At 38.8% G+C, this 16,016-nt stretch overlaps 1 protein-coding gene and 1 long non-coding RNA gene across 7 annotated transcripts in view; one reads left to right on the top strand and one right to left on the bottom strand.

Annotated features, from left to right (window-relative positions):
- The window catches only part of FAM172A (family with sequence similarity 172 member A), a 418,896-nt gene extending 404,289 nt beyond the window's left edge, over nucleotides 1–14,607 (bottom strand). For 2 of the 6 annotated variants that reach the window (XM_041752632.1, XM_041752628.1), the window contains exon 1: nucleotides 14,429–14,606. In XM_041752632.1, coding sequence (XP_041608566.1) covers nucleotides 14,429–14,606 — 178 coding nt within the window. Of the gene's footprint in view, nucleotides 1–13,964; nucleotides 14,046–14,125; nucleotides 14,403–14,428 lie in introns of those variants that run through there. The other 4 variants (XM_041752634.1, XM_041752630.1, XM_041752635.1 and 1 more) reach the window with 4 other exon arrangements.
- Nucleotides 14,608–14,619: 12 nt separating this feature from the next.
- LOC121489516 overlaps nucleotides 14,620–16,016 on the top strand; it is an 87,276-nt gene continuing 85,879 nt past the window's right edge. Inside the window, exon 1 of the long non-coding RNA XR_005987351.1 lies at nucleotides 14,620–14,703. This is a non-coding gene — a long non-coding RNA (uncharacterized LOC121489516). The remainder of the gene's footprint in view (nucleotides 14,704–16,016) is intronic.

Below are 16,016 nucleotides of genomic sequence, written 5' to 3'. Positions count from 1 at the left end.
TGAATGGATAAAGAAGATTTGTATATATATATAAGTATATATATATATAAAATTTGTATATACATGTTATGTATATAAAATTTGTATATATGTTATATACACACACACAAAGAATATTATTTGGCCATAAAAAAGAATGAAATCAGGGCACCTGGATGGTTCAGTCCGTTAAGCATCTGCCTTCAGCTCAGGCTGTGGTCCCAAGGTCCTGGAATCCAGCCCCAGGTCAGGTTCCCTGCTCAGTGGGGAGCCTGCTTCTCCCTCTCCTCCCTGCTTGTGCTCTCTCTTGCTATTCTGTTGCAATCTCTGTCTCTCTCGCAAATAAATGAATAAAATCTTTTAAAAAAAAATGAAATCTTGCAATTTGCAACAAAGTAGATGGAGCTAGAGAGCATAACACTAAGTGAAATAAGCTAGTCAGAGAAAGAAAAATACCGTATGATTTCATATATGGAATTTAGGAAACCAAACAAAGGAAAGATAGAGACAGACCAAAAAACATACTCTTAACTAGAGAACAAACAGATGGTTACCAGAGGGGAGGTAGGCGGGGGGGAGGTGGTTATATGAAATAAGTGAAGGGGATTAAGAGTTCACCCATCTTAAGGAGCACTGAGTAATGTATAGAATTGTTGAATCACCACACTGTACACTTGAAACCGAACCACATAGCACTGTATGTTAACTATACTGAAATTTAAAAATAAATTAAATTTATTTATATTTATTTATTTATTTTTTTAATTTTTATTTATGATAGGCACACAGTGAGAGAGAGAGGCAGAGACATAGGCAGAGGGAGAAGCAGGCTCCATGCACCGGGAGCCCGACGTGGGATTCGATCCCGGGTCTCCAGGATCGCGCCCTGGGCCAAAGGCAGGCGCTAAACCGCTGCGCCACCCAGGGATCCCTAAAAATAAATTAAATTTAATAGATTTCAAAAGAAAAGCAGGCAAAATTTTTAAAAGAAATATACAAATGACCACTGAAAAATGACATGAAAAAACACTTGGAGGTGATAGACACATTCATTATTTTGATTGTGATGATAGTTTCATGGATGTGTGCAAAAACAGACCAAATTATTTTAAACATGTAAAGTTTATTGTACTTCAATTATATGTTAATAAGGTTATAACAGATAAAAGGAAGGAGTTTTTAAATGTTAAAAATGGTAACTGGGGGATGCCTGGGTGGCTCAGCGGTTGAGCATCTGCCCTCAGCTCAAGACATGATCCTGAGATCATGTTCTGGGATCTAGTCCCGCATCGGGCTCCCTGCATGGAGCCTGCTTCTCCTCCCTTTGCCTATGTCTGTGCCTCTCTCTGTGTCTCTCATGAATAAATAAAGTCTCTAAAAAAAAAAAAAACCAAAATGGTAACTGGTATGATTTATTCTCTTTTTCTAAAATGTTTACATGTTATAGTAGTATGGAAAATACTACCATATATAGTAGTATGGAAATAGTACCCATGTTTCACATGGGTAGAAAAATATGAGAAATATATAAACTACTAGAGAAGGAATTATTTCTTTACATTACAAACCTTATTATTTATTCCAAGAGCGATCAGCTAATACACATGAATACAAAAAAAAAAAAAACTTAAACATCACAAGTATTTAGCTCTGAGCGCAATTATAACTGCTATTAAGGAATTCATAAGACCGTAAACCAAAAAAATAGCTCTAAATATAGAAATTTCAAGCAGTCATATACTTTATTAATACATTGGAAATAATTAGATTTCCAATCTTACTCTCCAGGCAATTGAGCAATATTTACACACATGAAGAGGCCAAAAGAAACTTACACTGATCTTCAGCAAGCGTCTAATAACTGTTATAGACTTAGAGAGCTTGGGAGTAGACATAGACATGTGATATTTCACAAAGATTAAAAAAACATCAATGACCTTTATTAAATCAGCTGAACCAGCCTACAGTTTCCTACTATCTTTTCATTCATTCACTTAATGAAAATTTATTAACTGCCTCAAATATACCAGATTTTATGTTTGACAGAAGAGATGCCAAAAGGCAATAGAGTATATGGTTAAAACAACTGATAGTAGAGCCGGAATGCCTCTGTTTAAATTTTAACTCAGTCATCTATTCTATGTATTTCAGAAGGCAAGTTACTTAACCTTCAGCTGTGCAGTAAAAGGTTAACTGCACAGGCTTAAGGTGTTCAAACCCTGTATCTTCTAAAGAGGGCTGTCCCTTGACTGGCTTCTAGGAAATAACCAATAAGGCCTTGGAATTTCATACCTGATAAAAGTAAGAGTGTCTTTGTATACCTGAAGTCATGGGCCATGTCATATAGTTTATTCTAACCATGTGACTTACGGCGAGTGCATGCTTTTACCTACCTGAGTCCCGCAGCAAGCTGTATTAGTTTTATCTCTGTGGGGGCTAGAAACTGAGTAATTGCCAATTATGGGGGCACTCCATGCCTAGGTGACTAACATGACAACCCCTAAAAGAAAAACAACAACAACAAAACCTGGACTCCATGGCTCAGGAGAGCCTTCCTAGTTGGTAAGACTTTGCACCTGTTACACAGTTTGGGAAATTGAGCACTTTCCATATGACTGTATTGAAAGACAAGTGGAAGCTAGTGCTTTGTGTTTCCTGGACTCCTGCCCTACATGCTTTTTCTCTTTGCTGATTTTAATCTGTATCCTTTCACTGTAATAAACTGAAACCATGAATATAACAGCTTTTCTGAGTTCTGGGAGTTCTTCCAGCAAATCATCAAACCTGAGGATTCTTAAGGATCCTCAACAGAGTAACATTGTTTCCACATCTAAAAAATGTATTTAATATTAGTTCTTACTTAAAGAGTAGGTGTGGTGATCAAAGTAATTAAAGTATGTTAGGTGCTTACAATAATGCCCAGCATATAATGTTTGCTGTTGCTCATGCTGTTACAAAAATAAGTGGTCCTAATAATTGAAGATCTTCGTCTAGTGAAAGAAGACATTAAATAATTAATCAGCAAGTGCTAAAAAAGTATGTGAGAAGAGCAGAGAGCATCAGTTCCTTCTTTCTGATCCCCAACTCTGCTGTCTTCATTTAAGTACCCAACATTTCTCATTTCCTAAGTGAACTGTTAGGAGTATCCTCTTAATAGCATAATCCTTACAGGATTTCCTGACATCCTATCTACCAGCAGCAGCCCCACCACACACAGGCACACCACTATTGCCTGATCCAATATTCCTTTCACTTGACTTCACATTCTTAGAATCCATTTCCATACATATTTCTCAAAATGACAGAACTTTCAAATTATTTTGGTGTGTATCACATTTCTTCCTAGTTTAAATTTTATACCTCACCCTCCAGGGCCTAGGTGGACTGATTATAGGTCTAGAAGCAATGAAAGATGGCAAGAATATGACAAGAAGATCAGCAGTCCATTGCAGGCAACAACTTTAGGGGACATCATAGGGTCTTTAGGCCATGGGAGACAGACCTCCTAGGAAGGAGTAGAAGGGCTGCTTCCACTGGCAAAGGAAGTTCAACATAATTTAAAGATCCAAGGTTCCTAGCTCCATCACAATCTGCCCAAAGGTACCCATATAAAGACCCAACCCTTTCTTCAAGGTTGCAAATTCAGATTGCGCTGTAATACGATCCTCTACATGATTTATTTTAAAGCAACCTTAGAAATGAGACTGTACAACATAAGGGTCTCTTTTCGGGCAGCAACAGATACAAATTTTGGTACCTGGAAGCGGAGTCACAGCCATATTGAAAACTTAAGATGTGAGAGGGGCTTTGGAACCAGGCAGGGAGCTCTGAGAGTGTTAGAGAAAGCCCAAAGCACCCTGAGGAACCTGTTTATAGATGTCCCATGATCTCTGATAAGTCTATGGGTGAGGACTTGCAAAAATGCAAATGTTATTGGAAATCTGAGGAAGGGGGAATCCTTGTTAAGTAGTGGCAGAAACTTTAGCAACACTGTCCCAGGGAGTCATACAAAAAGCAGAAAATATGACTAACAAAGTGGCTGATCTAGCTAAAGAAATTTCCAACCAGAGTGTTGAATATGCCACCTGGTTCGTTTTACTGCTTAGAGTAAAACTTGATAAGTGAGAAAGAAAATAATGAAAGGGCTGTTAAACAAAAAGGAGACAAGATTTCCTCTACAAAAGATACTATCAAGTAAGTGAAAAGCCAAGCCACAAACTGAGAGAAAATATTTACAAAAGACGTATCTAGTAAAGGTATCTTATCTAAAATACACAAAGAACTCTTAAAAACAACAACAAAAAAACTGGGCCAAAGGCCTGAATAGATGCTTCACTGAAAATATACAGATGGCAAATAAGCTTATGAAAAGATCGTAAACATCATATGTCATTACGAATTGCAAATTAAAACAACAATGAGGTACTACTACGTATCTATTAAAAAGAACAAATGCCTATAGGGTAACAATAGGAAATGCTGGCAAGGATATAGAGCAATAGAAACTCTCACTCATAGTTGATAAGAATTCAAATGGTACAGCCATGTTGGAAACTAATTTAGCAGTTTGTTACAAAATTAAACCTACTCTTACCATACAATCCAGGAATCCTGCTTCTTGGTATTTACCCAAATGAGTTGAAAACTTCTGTCCACACAAACATCTACACACAGATGTTTATAATAGCTTTATTCATTATTGCCAAATTTATAAACAAAATATCCTTCGGTACCTAAATGAATAAATCAACTGTGGTACATCCATACAATGGGTTACTAAGCAGTATGTCCTTCGGTACCTAAATGAATAAATCAACTGTGGTACATCCATACAATGGGTTACTAAGCAGTAAAAAAACAAATGAACAAACAAACCCTCACAAGACATGAAAAAATAGAAAAGGAACTTTAAATACCTATTGCTAAGTGAAAGAAGCCAATCCAAAAGGCTACATGCTATATGATTACAACGATAAGACATTTTGGAAAAGGCGAAACTATAGAGACAGTCCAAAGTTTAGTGGTTGGCAGGGGCTGGGGGGAAGGAGGGATAAACAAGGCAGTGAAACTATTTAAGCGCAGTAAAATTACTCTCTACAATACTATGACAGTAGATACACACATCATTACACATTTGCCTGAATCATAGAATGTATAACACCATGACTGAACTCTAATGTAAACTACGGATTTGGGATGATAATGATATGTCAACATAGGTTAATCAGTTGTAACAAATGCACCACTCTGATGTGGAATGTTGACAATGGGAGAGGCTGTGCAAGTGCAGGGGCAGGAGGTATACAGGACATCTCTCACCTTTCTACTCAATTTTGCTGTGAACCTAGAACTGTTCTAAAAAAATAAAATCTATTTTAAAAAAAACCTAAGCAAATGATGCTAAAATTAAGAAATGTTTTATAAGCAAAGAAAATATGCAGATGTTTCTACCAGAGAAACATCGTTCAGAGATGAGGCTAGGGGAGTGACTGAAAAATCTTTCATTAAAACTTCAAAAATATTAAAGATAATGCCTCAGACTATTAGTTAGCCAAAAGGCTCTCTAAAGACATTAGAATGTGCCTTATTGATCTTCTCAAACAATAAAGCTTCTACAAAATTAAGGGCATTATCCGTAAGCCTTGTTACAAAGAGCCCAAGGTATACAAAGATTTATCTAAAAAAAAAAAAAAAAAAGTGTTAAGTGTGACTTTTGCTCAAAGGAATGTGTATCAATAGAATTCACATAACGTCCACAAGATTCATAAAAGATTAATATATCTTTTAATTTAATATATAAAAGATTTAATATATCTTAAATGAAGAAAGACTTTTGGACCCCAAAATCTAGTGACAGAAAGCAGGCAAAGAAAACTACTCACCTTGGAAACATCTGTAATCTTTCATGAAAAAAGACAGACAGAAGTACAAGGAAAAGTACAGAAGGCAAGGCTAAGAATCTTGAAGAATTATTCTCAGGTTTGATATCTAACTAAGAAACTTCTATTATTTGTCCATCTGGACCTCAGAATTGCTATGAATCAGTGACACCTTTGCATCTTCCATTTTTTCCCCTTTTAGAATGAAACTATCTATAGCAGTTATCCTATGCCTGTCCCTCATTGTATGTTCAGTACTGCAGATGAGGAGAGGCAGATAGAGCAGAATGATACTCAAAGAGCTATGCTTGAGAAAAAACACCCAAGGAACCAATCTACGCCTGGATCTGATTTAGATAATGACATTCTGTGCTTTGAAATCATGTAGTATCAGAATGAGACATGTGAGGCCTTGGGAAGCAGTGGATGTAATCTGCATGTGGGAAGGACATGAACCCCTGGGGGCTCGCGGTCAGACCTGTATGACCAATGCTAAACAAGAAATGTGATAGATAATATCACACCTCAGAAATTTTAACACTGTGGCTTCCATTTTCAGTGCTTTCTCACTCATCAGATAACTCGTTCTTGGGAAGCCAAGTTGTGAGCAGCCCTACGGAGAGCCCCAAGTGGTACGTAAGTGAAGCTGCCTGCCAACAGCCACATAAGTGAGCTTGGAGTGGATCTTACAAGACCTAGTCCAAGTACAGATGACTACAACCCTCGGTGACACTGTAACTACAACTTCACAAGAGATCCTAAGCTAGAATCACCCCTAAACTGACCTTAAATTTCTGACTCTAAGAGACTATGTGAGAGAATACTTTTTTTTTTTTCATTTTAAGTTGCTAAATTTTAGGATTTGTTACATCACAATAGACAACATGTAGTTAAATCCCAAGTGAATTACTGAACACCGCTAAAGCTCCCAGATTCATTCGTTCTCATCATCACTTGATTACCTATTGACTTTCCAATTCAGCAATAATATATTTCTTATTTAAGGAAGGAGCATTCTTTAGATTTCCCAAAACAAGAATACTTTCTTTTACTGTCTTTGGACTTAAAAAAAAAAAAATAGTAGGAAATTAGCTTACAAAGCTCAAGATTTTCAGAATTAATGCTTGGTCTGGCTGAAAGTCTTTCTTCATTGAGAGAAAGAAACCTTACATTTTTAATTAGAACAGTTAAAAACACAAACACATATGCTTGTTTGGATAAAACTAATTATGCATGGTTCTTACTGAAGAAAATATTCAGAATAAATAAGCTTGTTTTCAATAGTTTGTTTTCAATGATAAAGCTGAAATGTCTAATTTTTTTAAATGTACTTGTATTATTCTTAATGCAGATAAAATTTCCACGATTATAATCACTTACACTGTTCCAAAATAACAAAATACTACTATAAACAATAAAACTCTAATCACAATTACCTGTCAAATACATTAGCACAAACTGATTTATCATATTAGTGACCTAGAAAAAAGTAGGAAAAATTCTAAAAGAACAGTGTACGAATAAAAAATGCTTTCATGCTGGCACAAAAAAGTGCAAAATGGTCTCCCGTAAATCCAATTTTTGTTGGATCCGAACCTAGAGTCATCTAGTTTAAAATTCAGGCTATAATCCAACCTACAGGAAGGACTATACTACTGCCTTGACAGCAGCTTAAGGGAGGTTACTTTGGCACACTGGAATTTTAAAAAATCTATTTTTAAGGCATAAGCTGCCGCTCTGAGAGGGGGTCTACATTGTATGCCACACCTCAATCACTGCAGGTATCAAGAAAACAAAAAGGAAAGGGAGCAATATAGCCATAGAAAAGCAAAGACAAACAATTAACCATTTAAAGTCTGTATAATGCAGGAATCAAAAATTCAAATGACTAAAGGCATCAGAAAGTTAACAGTCAGTCAATATAGGCAGTGAGGCCTAAAAGTCATAAGCTTACACTGTATGAATGTCAAGCCTGCAACAAAGTGGAAAACACACAGCTCATTTCAAGGGAGTTGCTATTTGCCTCACTGTTGCTATACAAAATGAAGACCCAGTGTGAACTGGAAGTTTCTATTTCTCAGGAGAAATAAAAAACTTGGATTTTTACTTAAATTAGCTGAAAACTCATTCTACAACATTAAAGATTGTGCAGGTCCAGTTAGCCTGGAGATCTCCAATTTGTAAATTCTGCTCGATGCAGTATTATAGAGGATATAACTACCTACTACTCTCCCATATAGCTCAATAACATCCAGGGCAAAAACAGATATATCAGTAATAAAAATAAGACTCCAGTGATCCCACAGAATAATAATTTCCCAGAAAGTGGAATCAGGTCAAAAGTATTTTCATATATATATATATATATATATATATATATATATATATATTCCAAAACCAAAGCCTAAGATAAATACTCCAACTACATGAGAGGGTATTAAACTAAATGGATCAAAAAGATTAACTTCCAAACTACTTGAGCTAGTACTATAATCATTTCCATAATATACACAAAAATGATGATACCATGAAGAATGGGTAACTCAAATCAAAAGAGTATGTCACTATCTCAATTAATCAAACTTTATTACTTCTTAAAAATGCCTTGAGTTGTAATTTTGCCCGTCAGTACTCTAAATGAGGCACGCAAAACCAAGCTACGCTTTATGCCTGAAAAGGGCATCACTTAACACTCCCTCATTACCTCAGATACGAACTCTCAATTGTTTTTTAAATAAGAGTAGTGTGTTTAGCCACGTAGAGTATCACTCTCGCTGCTTTCTGATGCCAAAACACATATGAGGGCAATGCTAATCAGAGGGGATAAAAATATTAGTCACATCCTACAACAGTTAATAGTTATACTATTGGGTATTAGTTGTGATCATTTCTGTACTGAGCTCATAAAGGGCCTTACAAGGGCTCAAATCCAAAATCCTAGTCTTATTAGCGTCTCTCTAAATCAACCCTATGTATGTTATCAATCTAGAGTATGCTTAAAATAAATATCCTATCTGCTATATAAAAATGGAAACATACTGTAAATGCTTTGCTTTAATGATGTGTCTTCACAGTGATATCTTTCTTTATAGCAAAAATTATCTACGTTATCTGTATTGCAAAAAAGAACTATTCCTCCCCAAAAGAAGACAATACAGTTATCAGAGAAAGCAGCACAGTACTGTTGTCTCTGCCTTGTCTTTAACTTAGCTGTGAAAACTTGAGTCAGTCATCTGCCAACTCATCTGTACCAAATTAATCTATTTTAATTTGCCAAAGAGTGATAGGCAAAATTGCAGTACAATTTTACATTCATTACCTTAATATAATTGGCTTAAATGAGCTTTATAACTGAATTAGCTAAATGTAGTATGCCAAGAATATTTTCTAGACAATGATAGTGTACAAAACCATTTAATATTTTGAAAAAAAAAGTGTTACCTTGAACTACTAAGCCATTAGCTATTCTGGACAAAAAAATTCCTTTCCTTCTCATACAAATAATCCAAAAAAAAAAAACTTTTTTAACAATACTGAACATTTTTAAATTACACACTTACTCATTACTCAATTACTTTTTTTTAAGATTTTATTTATTCATTCATGAGAGACACAGAGAGAAGCAGAGACCTAAGCAGAGGGAGAAATAGGTTCCCTGCGGGGAGCCTGATGCAGGACTCGATCTCAGGACCCCAGGATCACGCCCTAAACTGAAGGCAGATGTTCAGCCACTGAGCCACCTAGTCGCCCAAATTACTCAAACCTCATTATTCTATGCATGGAAGTAATGTGATATATTGTCTGCAAAACTTAGTTTATTCCTATAGGACTGTATACACTGCACACCTTCCAAACATTGACTACTGAGCCAGCTGAACTGACACATTGTACTGATACACAGTAGTCTTACTGAACTATACTCAAGGCCAAAAGGCTGACTCCAGAACTATATGCTGAGATACAGCTGGTGATTTGCTCTCTCGATCCCCCATCCCATTCCCATCTGAAAAGCTCTATGACTTTCTGTCACCTTGTTGCTGAATCTTACCTCCTCTGCTGCAGTTTTGCTGCTTATTGTCCATTACTGTTACTGAATCCTTTGCCACCTCCCACCTACTCACATCCCATTGCTATATTGCTATCCAATAGGTGGAAGGTGGGGGGAGAGAACAGAGGAAGAGAAAGAATCTTAAGCAGGAGCCCACAGATCCCAATGCGGGGCTCTATTTCACAACCCTTGAGATCATGACCTGAGTAAGACACTTAACCGACTGAGCCAACCAGGTGCCCCTGTTCCACCATTTTTGTCTCTTCTATTTGTTTTCAGCCTCCAGCTCCCAGAAAAAAGAGACTGACTTCACAGGCACAGTCAACCAATCAATACACTCCTTTCCTTCTAATTAAAAAGGAGGTAAAAATAAAAGTCAAAGCAAGTTAGAAAGATCCCTGGCTTTTCTGAACTGTTTTTATCACAATCTGATACTTAAAAGTTCATTCATTGTTACAAAAGATGCTTTATGGTCTCTTTTATTCCTAACTTTAGAGTTACTTGAGATACTTAGTCTATATGTAACTTAAGTTCTTACAACTCTAGTATTTTAGGGTTTAAAAAAAAAAAAAAATCAACCGAAGACATGATGGCTTCCTTCTTAACCCTTAAAAGATTCACACACACACACATACACACACACACACAAATCCAAAAATTTCTATTAAAAGCAGATCTTAAAATAAACAAATAGTCCAAAGAGTAAATGAATGAACAGTACTCCAAAGAAAATATACATACGGCCCCAAAGAATATGAAAAGATTAACACCTCTAATCATTAGGAAAATGCAAATCAAAATCACAGGAGACACTACTTCACACCCATTTGGATGACTATTATTTACAAAAAGAAAGAAAAAAGAGAAAATGAATTTGGCAAAGACATGAAAAAGTACTGAAGGTGTAGAGAAACCGCAACCTCTGTTCATTGCCAGTAGGAATGTAAATTAGTACAACCACTGCCAATAAGAGTGAGGTGATTCCTAAAAAATTAAACACAGAATTGACATTTGATTCAGTTTGGAGTATATAGCCAAAAAAACATGAAAGCAGAAACTCAAACAGATATTTGCACACTCCGGTTCAGAGCAACCTTGTTCACAATAAGCAAAAGGTGAAAGCAACACAAGCACTCATAATCAAAATAACTTTTAAAAATGTAGTATACACATACAATGGAATATTAGTCAACGTTAAAAAGGAAACAAGACACAACATGGGTCAAACCTGTAAATACAGTGCTGAGTGAAATAAGCCAGTCACAAAAGGATGAGTATCGTATGATTTCATTCATATGAGTTACCTTGAGAAAGAAAATTCAGAGACAAAAAGTAAAGCAGTGGTTGTGAGGGGCTGAGGGGAGGGGGGAACAGAGTTAATGTTTAAAGGATATGGGTTTTCAGTTGAGTTAGCTGAAGAGTTCTACTAGAGATGGATGACAGTAATAAATGCAGAACAGTGTGTATATACTTAGTACCACTGATATATATTTTTTAAGAAGGTTATAATGGTAAATTTTATGTTATGTATATTTTACCACAATATAAAAGATGAATGAAAAGTAAAGTTTACAACAGGGCAGAGAAGTACTTGCTACTTAGTCATCCATGGTTACTGTGGAAACCTTATCTGACTAAAACAGTACAAGTAATGTATCAACTAAGTAAACGGTGTTTAACTTCTTTAGTGCCAATGAAGCGCATGGAAACATCCCTAAGTTGAAAAAGATAGTCTTGGGCACCTGGGTGGCTCAGTCAGTTAAGTGTCTGCCATCATCTCAGGTCATGATCCCAGGGCCCTGGGATCGAGCCCCACACTGAGCTCCCTGCTCAGTGGGGAGTCTGCTTCTCCCTCTCCCTCTGCCCTCCACCTCAAATAAATAAATAAAAATAAAAATAAATAGTCTTCAATAAATAAGATCTCTCATGCACACACCAAACCACTGAATACTCACTTTCAAGATTTTTAAACCCTAATGCCTTCATGCCTACATCACCGCTATTCTCAGATACACCAAACATTCTCTTGCCTCACCACCTTATGCTATCCTAAAACATTCATCCCCACACACCTGCAGAGTTCTCTCTCTCATTTCATTCAGATGTCTATGCATATGCTCCCTTATCAGAGCAGCTAAGCTTAACAATCCTGTGTAAGATAGTATCCTCTGTAATTCTCCCACACCGCCCCCACCCCCAAAGAGCTTTATTTTTTTTTTTTTCCACAGCTTTTATCACTACCCAATGTACAGGTTTACTTGCTCATTTTTTTCTCCACCCTCTACAGTGTAAAATTCCAGGAGCACAAGGACTTTGTCTATTTTGTTCCCTACTGTACCCCCATCACTTAGAACACCACCTGGCACACTGAAGGTGGCCAATAAATATTTGTTAAATGAATGAATAGATGGAGGCTCACCGGGTAACATCGTATTTCCTTCTTGGTCTTGGTACTATTCTGCTATTCTATCCACCATTCTACTGGCCTTGCAACAGCCACCAGCCACAGCCTCAAAGCCATCCAGAACGGGAATGATTAAAGTGGAAGGAACATCTAATTTAACAGATTGCCTCTGCTCCTATTCCCACCTCAACAAATTCTTACTCCTTAAAATTTGGTTTATATGTTTGCAAATCCCTACTCCCTAAAATCTGGTTTGCATGTTTCTAGCTTTGTTAGGTATGAAACTTTGAAGAGGCCAACTGAATAATCTTGAAAGTCACTACTGTGAAACCACTTCTAAGTTTGTATTCTCCCAGGACACATCCATGTGGGGCAGGAGCAAAGCTGTTAGGTTAGTTCATAAACAACCAGAACAGCCTCAAGGACGTATCAGCTGTGGTTTCTTTACAGAATGGAAATACTGCATAGTTAGCGGTAGGGAAGGACAAGAAATAGGTGCTTCAGTTTCACTAGATTCTCAAAACTGATTTTGATGTAGGAAAAAATATGGCTAATAAATCAAGACGGTATGATTCCATATCAATAAAAAACATGAACACCCAAGTAGATAAGGCAGTCCTGGACAGGTTTTAGGCCAGAAAGCAAAAAAAATCTTAGATTTTCAAGGGAACTGGAAGTACTCTTCCATTATCTTTATAGGAGCAAGACCAAACTGCTTTTAAGTTTTGAAGGGCTAGATGTATTTCCTGTGATGGGAACCGTGTCTTCATTTCCTTACTGGGTTGTTGGTATTTTTAGCAGTTTGTAGGAGATAATCTTTATGTTTGGGGACAATTACTTCTTTGTTCATAATATGAAATGTAAATATTTTTCCCAGTTTCTCTTGTAACTTTGCTTCTGGTGTTTTGTTTTTGAAATCTTCATTCTAAAACAAAACACATTACATTACTCAAAAAAATAAAATAAAAGGTGGGAGCCTGGAACCAGCACTGACAGTAATACCTTAATTAGGCACTTCAAACAGTGCTTGCTCTCTCAGTTTCTAAATACTCTAAATAAATACAGTGTATTCGTCTCTCACAATATGGAATAAAGAGTAAGGATAAAGAATTTAGGGATGCCTGGGTGGCTCAGGGCGTGACCCTGGAGTCCCAGGATCAAGTCCCACGTCGGGCTCCCTGCATGGAGCCTGCTTCTCCCTCTGCCTGCGTCTCTGCCTCTCTCTGTGTCTTTCATGAGTAAGTAAATAAATAATCTTTAAAAAAAAAAAAAAAAGGATAACGAAGCTACCTCTAACACTGCTTTAAGACCAAAAGGTACCATGCATTGCTTAACAAACACCACGTTCATCTATTTTAATAAACATGACAAGGCAGCTGCTAGTCCGAAAGACCACAGGATTTTCCCCTCTACAACCTCTCCGAGGATTTGGGGGAAATACACAAACGCAGGAACACTAGCTGCTAATAAATATAGACAAAAAATTAAGTAACCAATCCCGTGGCCCAACAGGTTCCACACTCTGGAGCATTAGAGAACACGTTAGATCTCTGGCTGAGGGAAAGAGAAGAGCGCTTTCCATAGACGCCTAAGTTCAAAGTCAAAAGTTTAAAAATCCGTCCCAGTCAAATGTCCCATCAGCGCCCATACATACATGTAACAAGTTTTGAGAGAATTTTGTAACAGCACTTTAATTTCCCGTCTGTAGTGAATGACATCTGGTAAAGCTTGAGCGGCTGATCATAAGTTTTGCAGGAGGAAAAAAAAAAAAAGTTTAATCAGACAATAAACACCGTCCCTCCTGAGAGAGCATACCAGGGCCCGTTACTGTACGGTCTCCAGGGCTCACCGAACCCCACAGGTTCGCTCGTTACGGACAGTCACCCAGGGCACACGCGTGCCCCGCCGCGCCTCCTCAGTGGAGGTGGCAGGTAGACCCGGCCTTGGGCGGGGTCCCAGGAGTGGGGACACCTGCGCGCAGGGCAGCAGCGCGAGCGGCGGGGGCCCGCGGCGCCGGGGCCCGCGGCCCCCGCCCGACACCGACCAGGCCGGTCGGTTCCTCGGACTTCCGCCCGGGCCTGGCCCGGGAGCTCACATCCCCGCAAACGCACGTCCTACCTGAGCTCTGCCCCCAGCTACAGGGCTGCGGGGGGAGGCGGGAGGAGGCGTGGCCTTCCAGCTCTCCAGACGAACTCCCTCGTGCGGTTGTTATGACTTTCCCTCGCGGGATCCGCGCCCCGACCAAGTTCCAGCCGCACTTCCGGGGTCCGCGGGCGACTGAAACGTCATTGCGCATGCGACGGCGGCGGCGACGATCCGGAAGTGGGCGGAGCGTGCGCGCTGGGGTGGTTCCTGCGGAGCTAGGTGGGCTGGGAGGTCCAGGCCTGTGGGAGGTAAGAGTCGTCCTGTGCTGTCCCCGCGGGCCCCGCTCGCCTTTCCCGCACCCCCCTTTTTTTTTTCCTCCCTAAAACGAGCGACCCCATTTCCTGAGTAGCCTTAGAGGACCGGACCACCGTGAATTGTCATTCTCCCACGAGAAAATTACAAAGCAGTTGCGGGACCGGCCGTGCAGCCAGTTGCTCACTTTTCCACTCGTGTTTTTTTTTAATACATATATTTTAAAGATTTTATTTATTTATTCATGAGAGACAGAGAGAGAGAGGGGCGGAATCACAGGCAGGGGGAGAAGCAGGCTCCATGCAGGGACCCCGACGCGGGACTCGACCCCCAGTCTCCAGGGTCACGCCCTGGGTCAAGGGCAGGCGCTGAACCGCTGAGCCACCCAGGGATCCCCTCCACTCGTGTTTTATTCAGCTTTACACAGTCCATTCAGCCTCGGGGTGGGGGGGGAAACACGAAGGTCGGAAAGTTTAAATTTGGAAGATTAAATTTACTTCAAAATTTATCACTTCTAAAGTAGGAAATTAGGGTTAGGCTCTCTGACCCTGCTCTTTTTCCTACCCCCTGAATGCTAGCGGGATGAACGGGAAACAGGTGTGGAAACCTGAAGTCACGTGCCTCAGAGGACTTTAGCTCTGAACGCAGCCTTGATGGGAAAATTCCTGATAGTGAAAATTGCCCACGAAAATCCTTTAACTGGCCCACAAAGTACAGACTACAAGATATGAAGAATAAAGTCTAGATCTTTAATTCTGATGCACACTTGAATGTGAGACCTGGGCACACCTGGGTGGCTCAGTGGTTGAGCATCTGCCTTTGGCCCAGGGCGTGATCTGCTCCCTGCATGGAGCCTGCTTCTCCCTCTGCCTGTGTCTCTGCCTCTCTCTGTGTCTCTCATGAATAAATAAATAAAATCTTAAAAAAAAAAAATAACGTGAGACCTCTTATGTAGTTTAAATGTTAGAATGAAAGGAGACTGTGTGTGTGGATATCCGGGCATTTAAACAATCCTGAGACATCCAAGGGGCGACTATTAATCTTCATCTTAACATTTCAGCAGCGTTTGACACAATAAATACATCTTTTTCTTGAAACTTGATAGACATTCTTCATTTCACCTGTGTGAAATCGCAGTGCTCTTTTGATTCTCCTTTGCTTGATTCTTCCTGACTTCTGAATGTTACTATACTCCAGACCTAGTCCCCTCTTTATCTGGTCTCATCATTCCCCAGGTGATCTCATTTATTTCCTTCATTGTTTTTTTTTTACACAACTTGACTATGCTAAAGGCTTCCAAATATCCATA

This window comes from Vulpes lagopus, chromosome 4 (genome assembly GCF_018345385.1).
Source record: "Vulpes lagopus strain Blue_001 chromosome 4, ASM1834538v1, whole genome shotgun sequence".
NCBI classification, from domain to species: domain Eukaryota; kingdom Metazoa; phylum Chordata; class Mammalia; order Carnivora; family Canidae; genus Vulpes; species Vulpes lagopus.
Note: the sequence above shows the minus strand (reverse complement) of the source record. Positions and strands in the feature narration are given on the sequence as shown.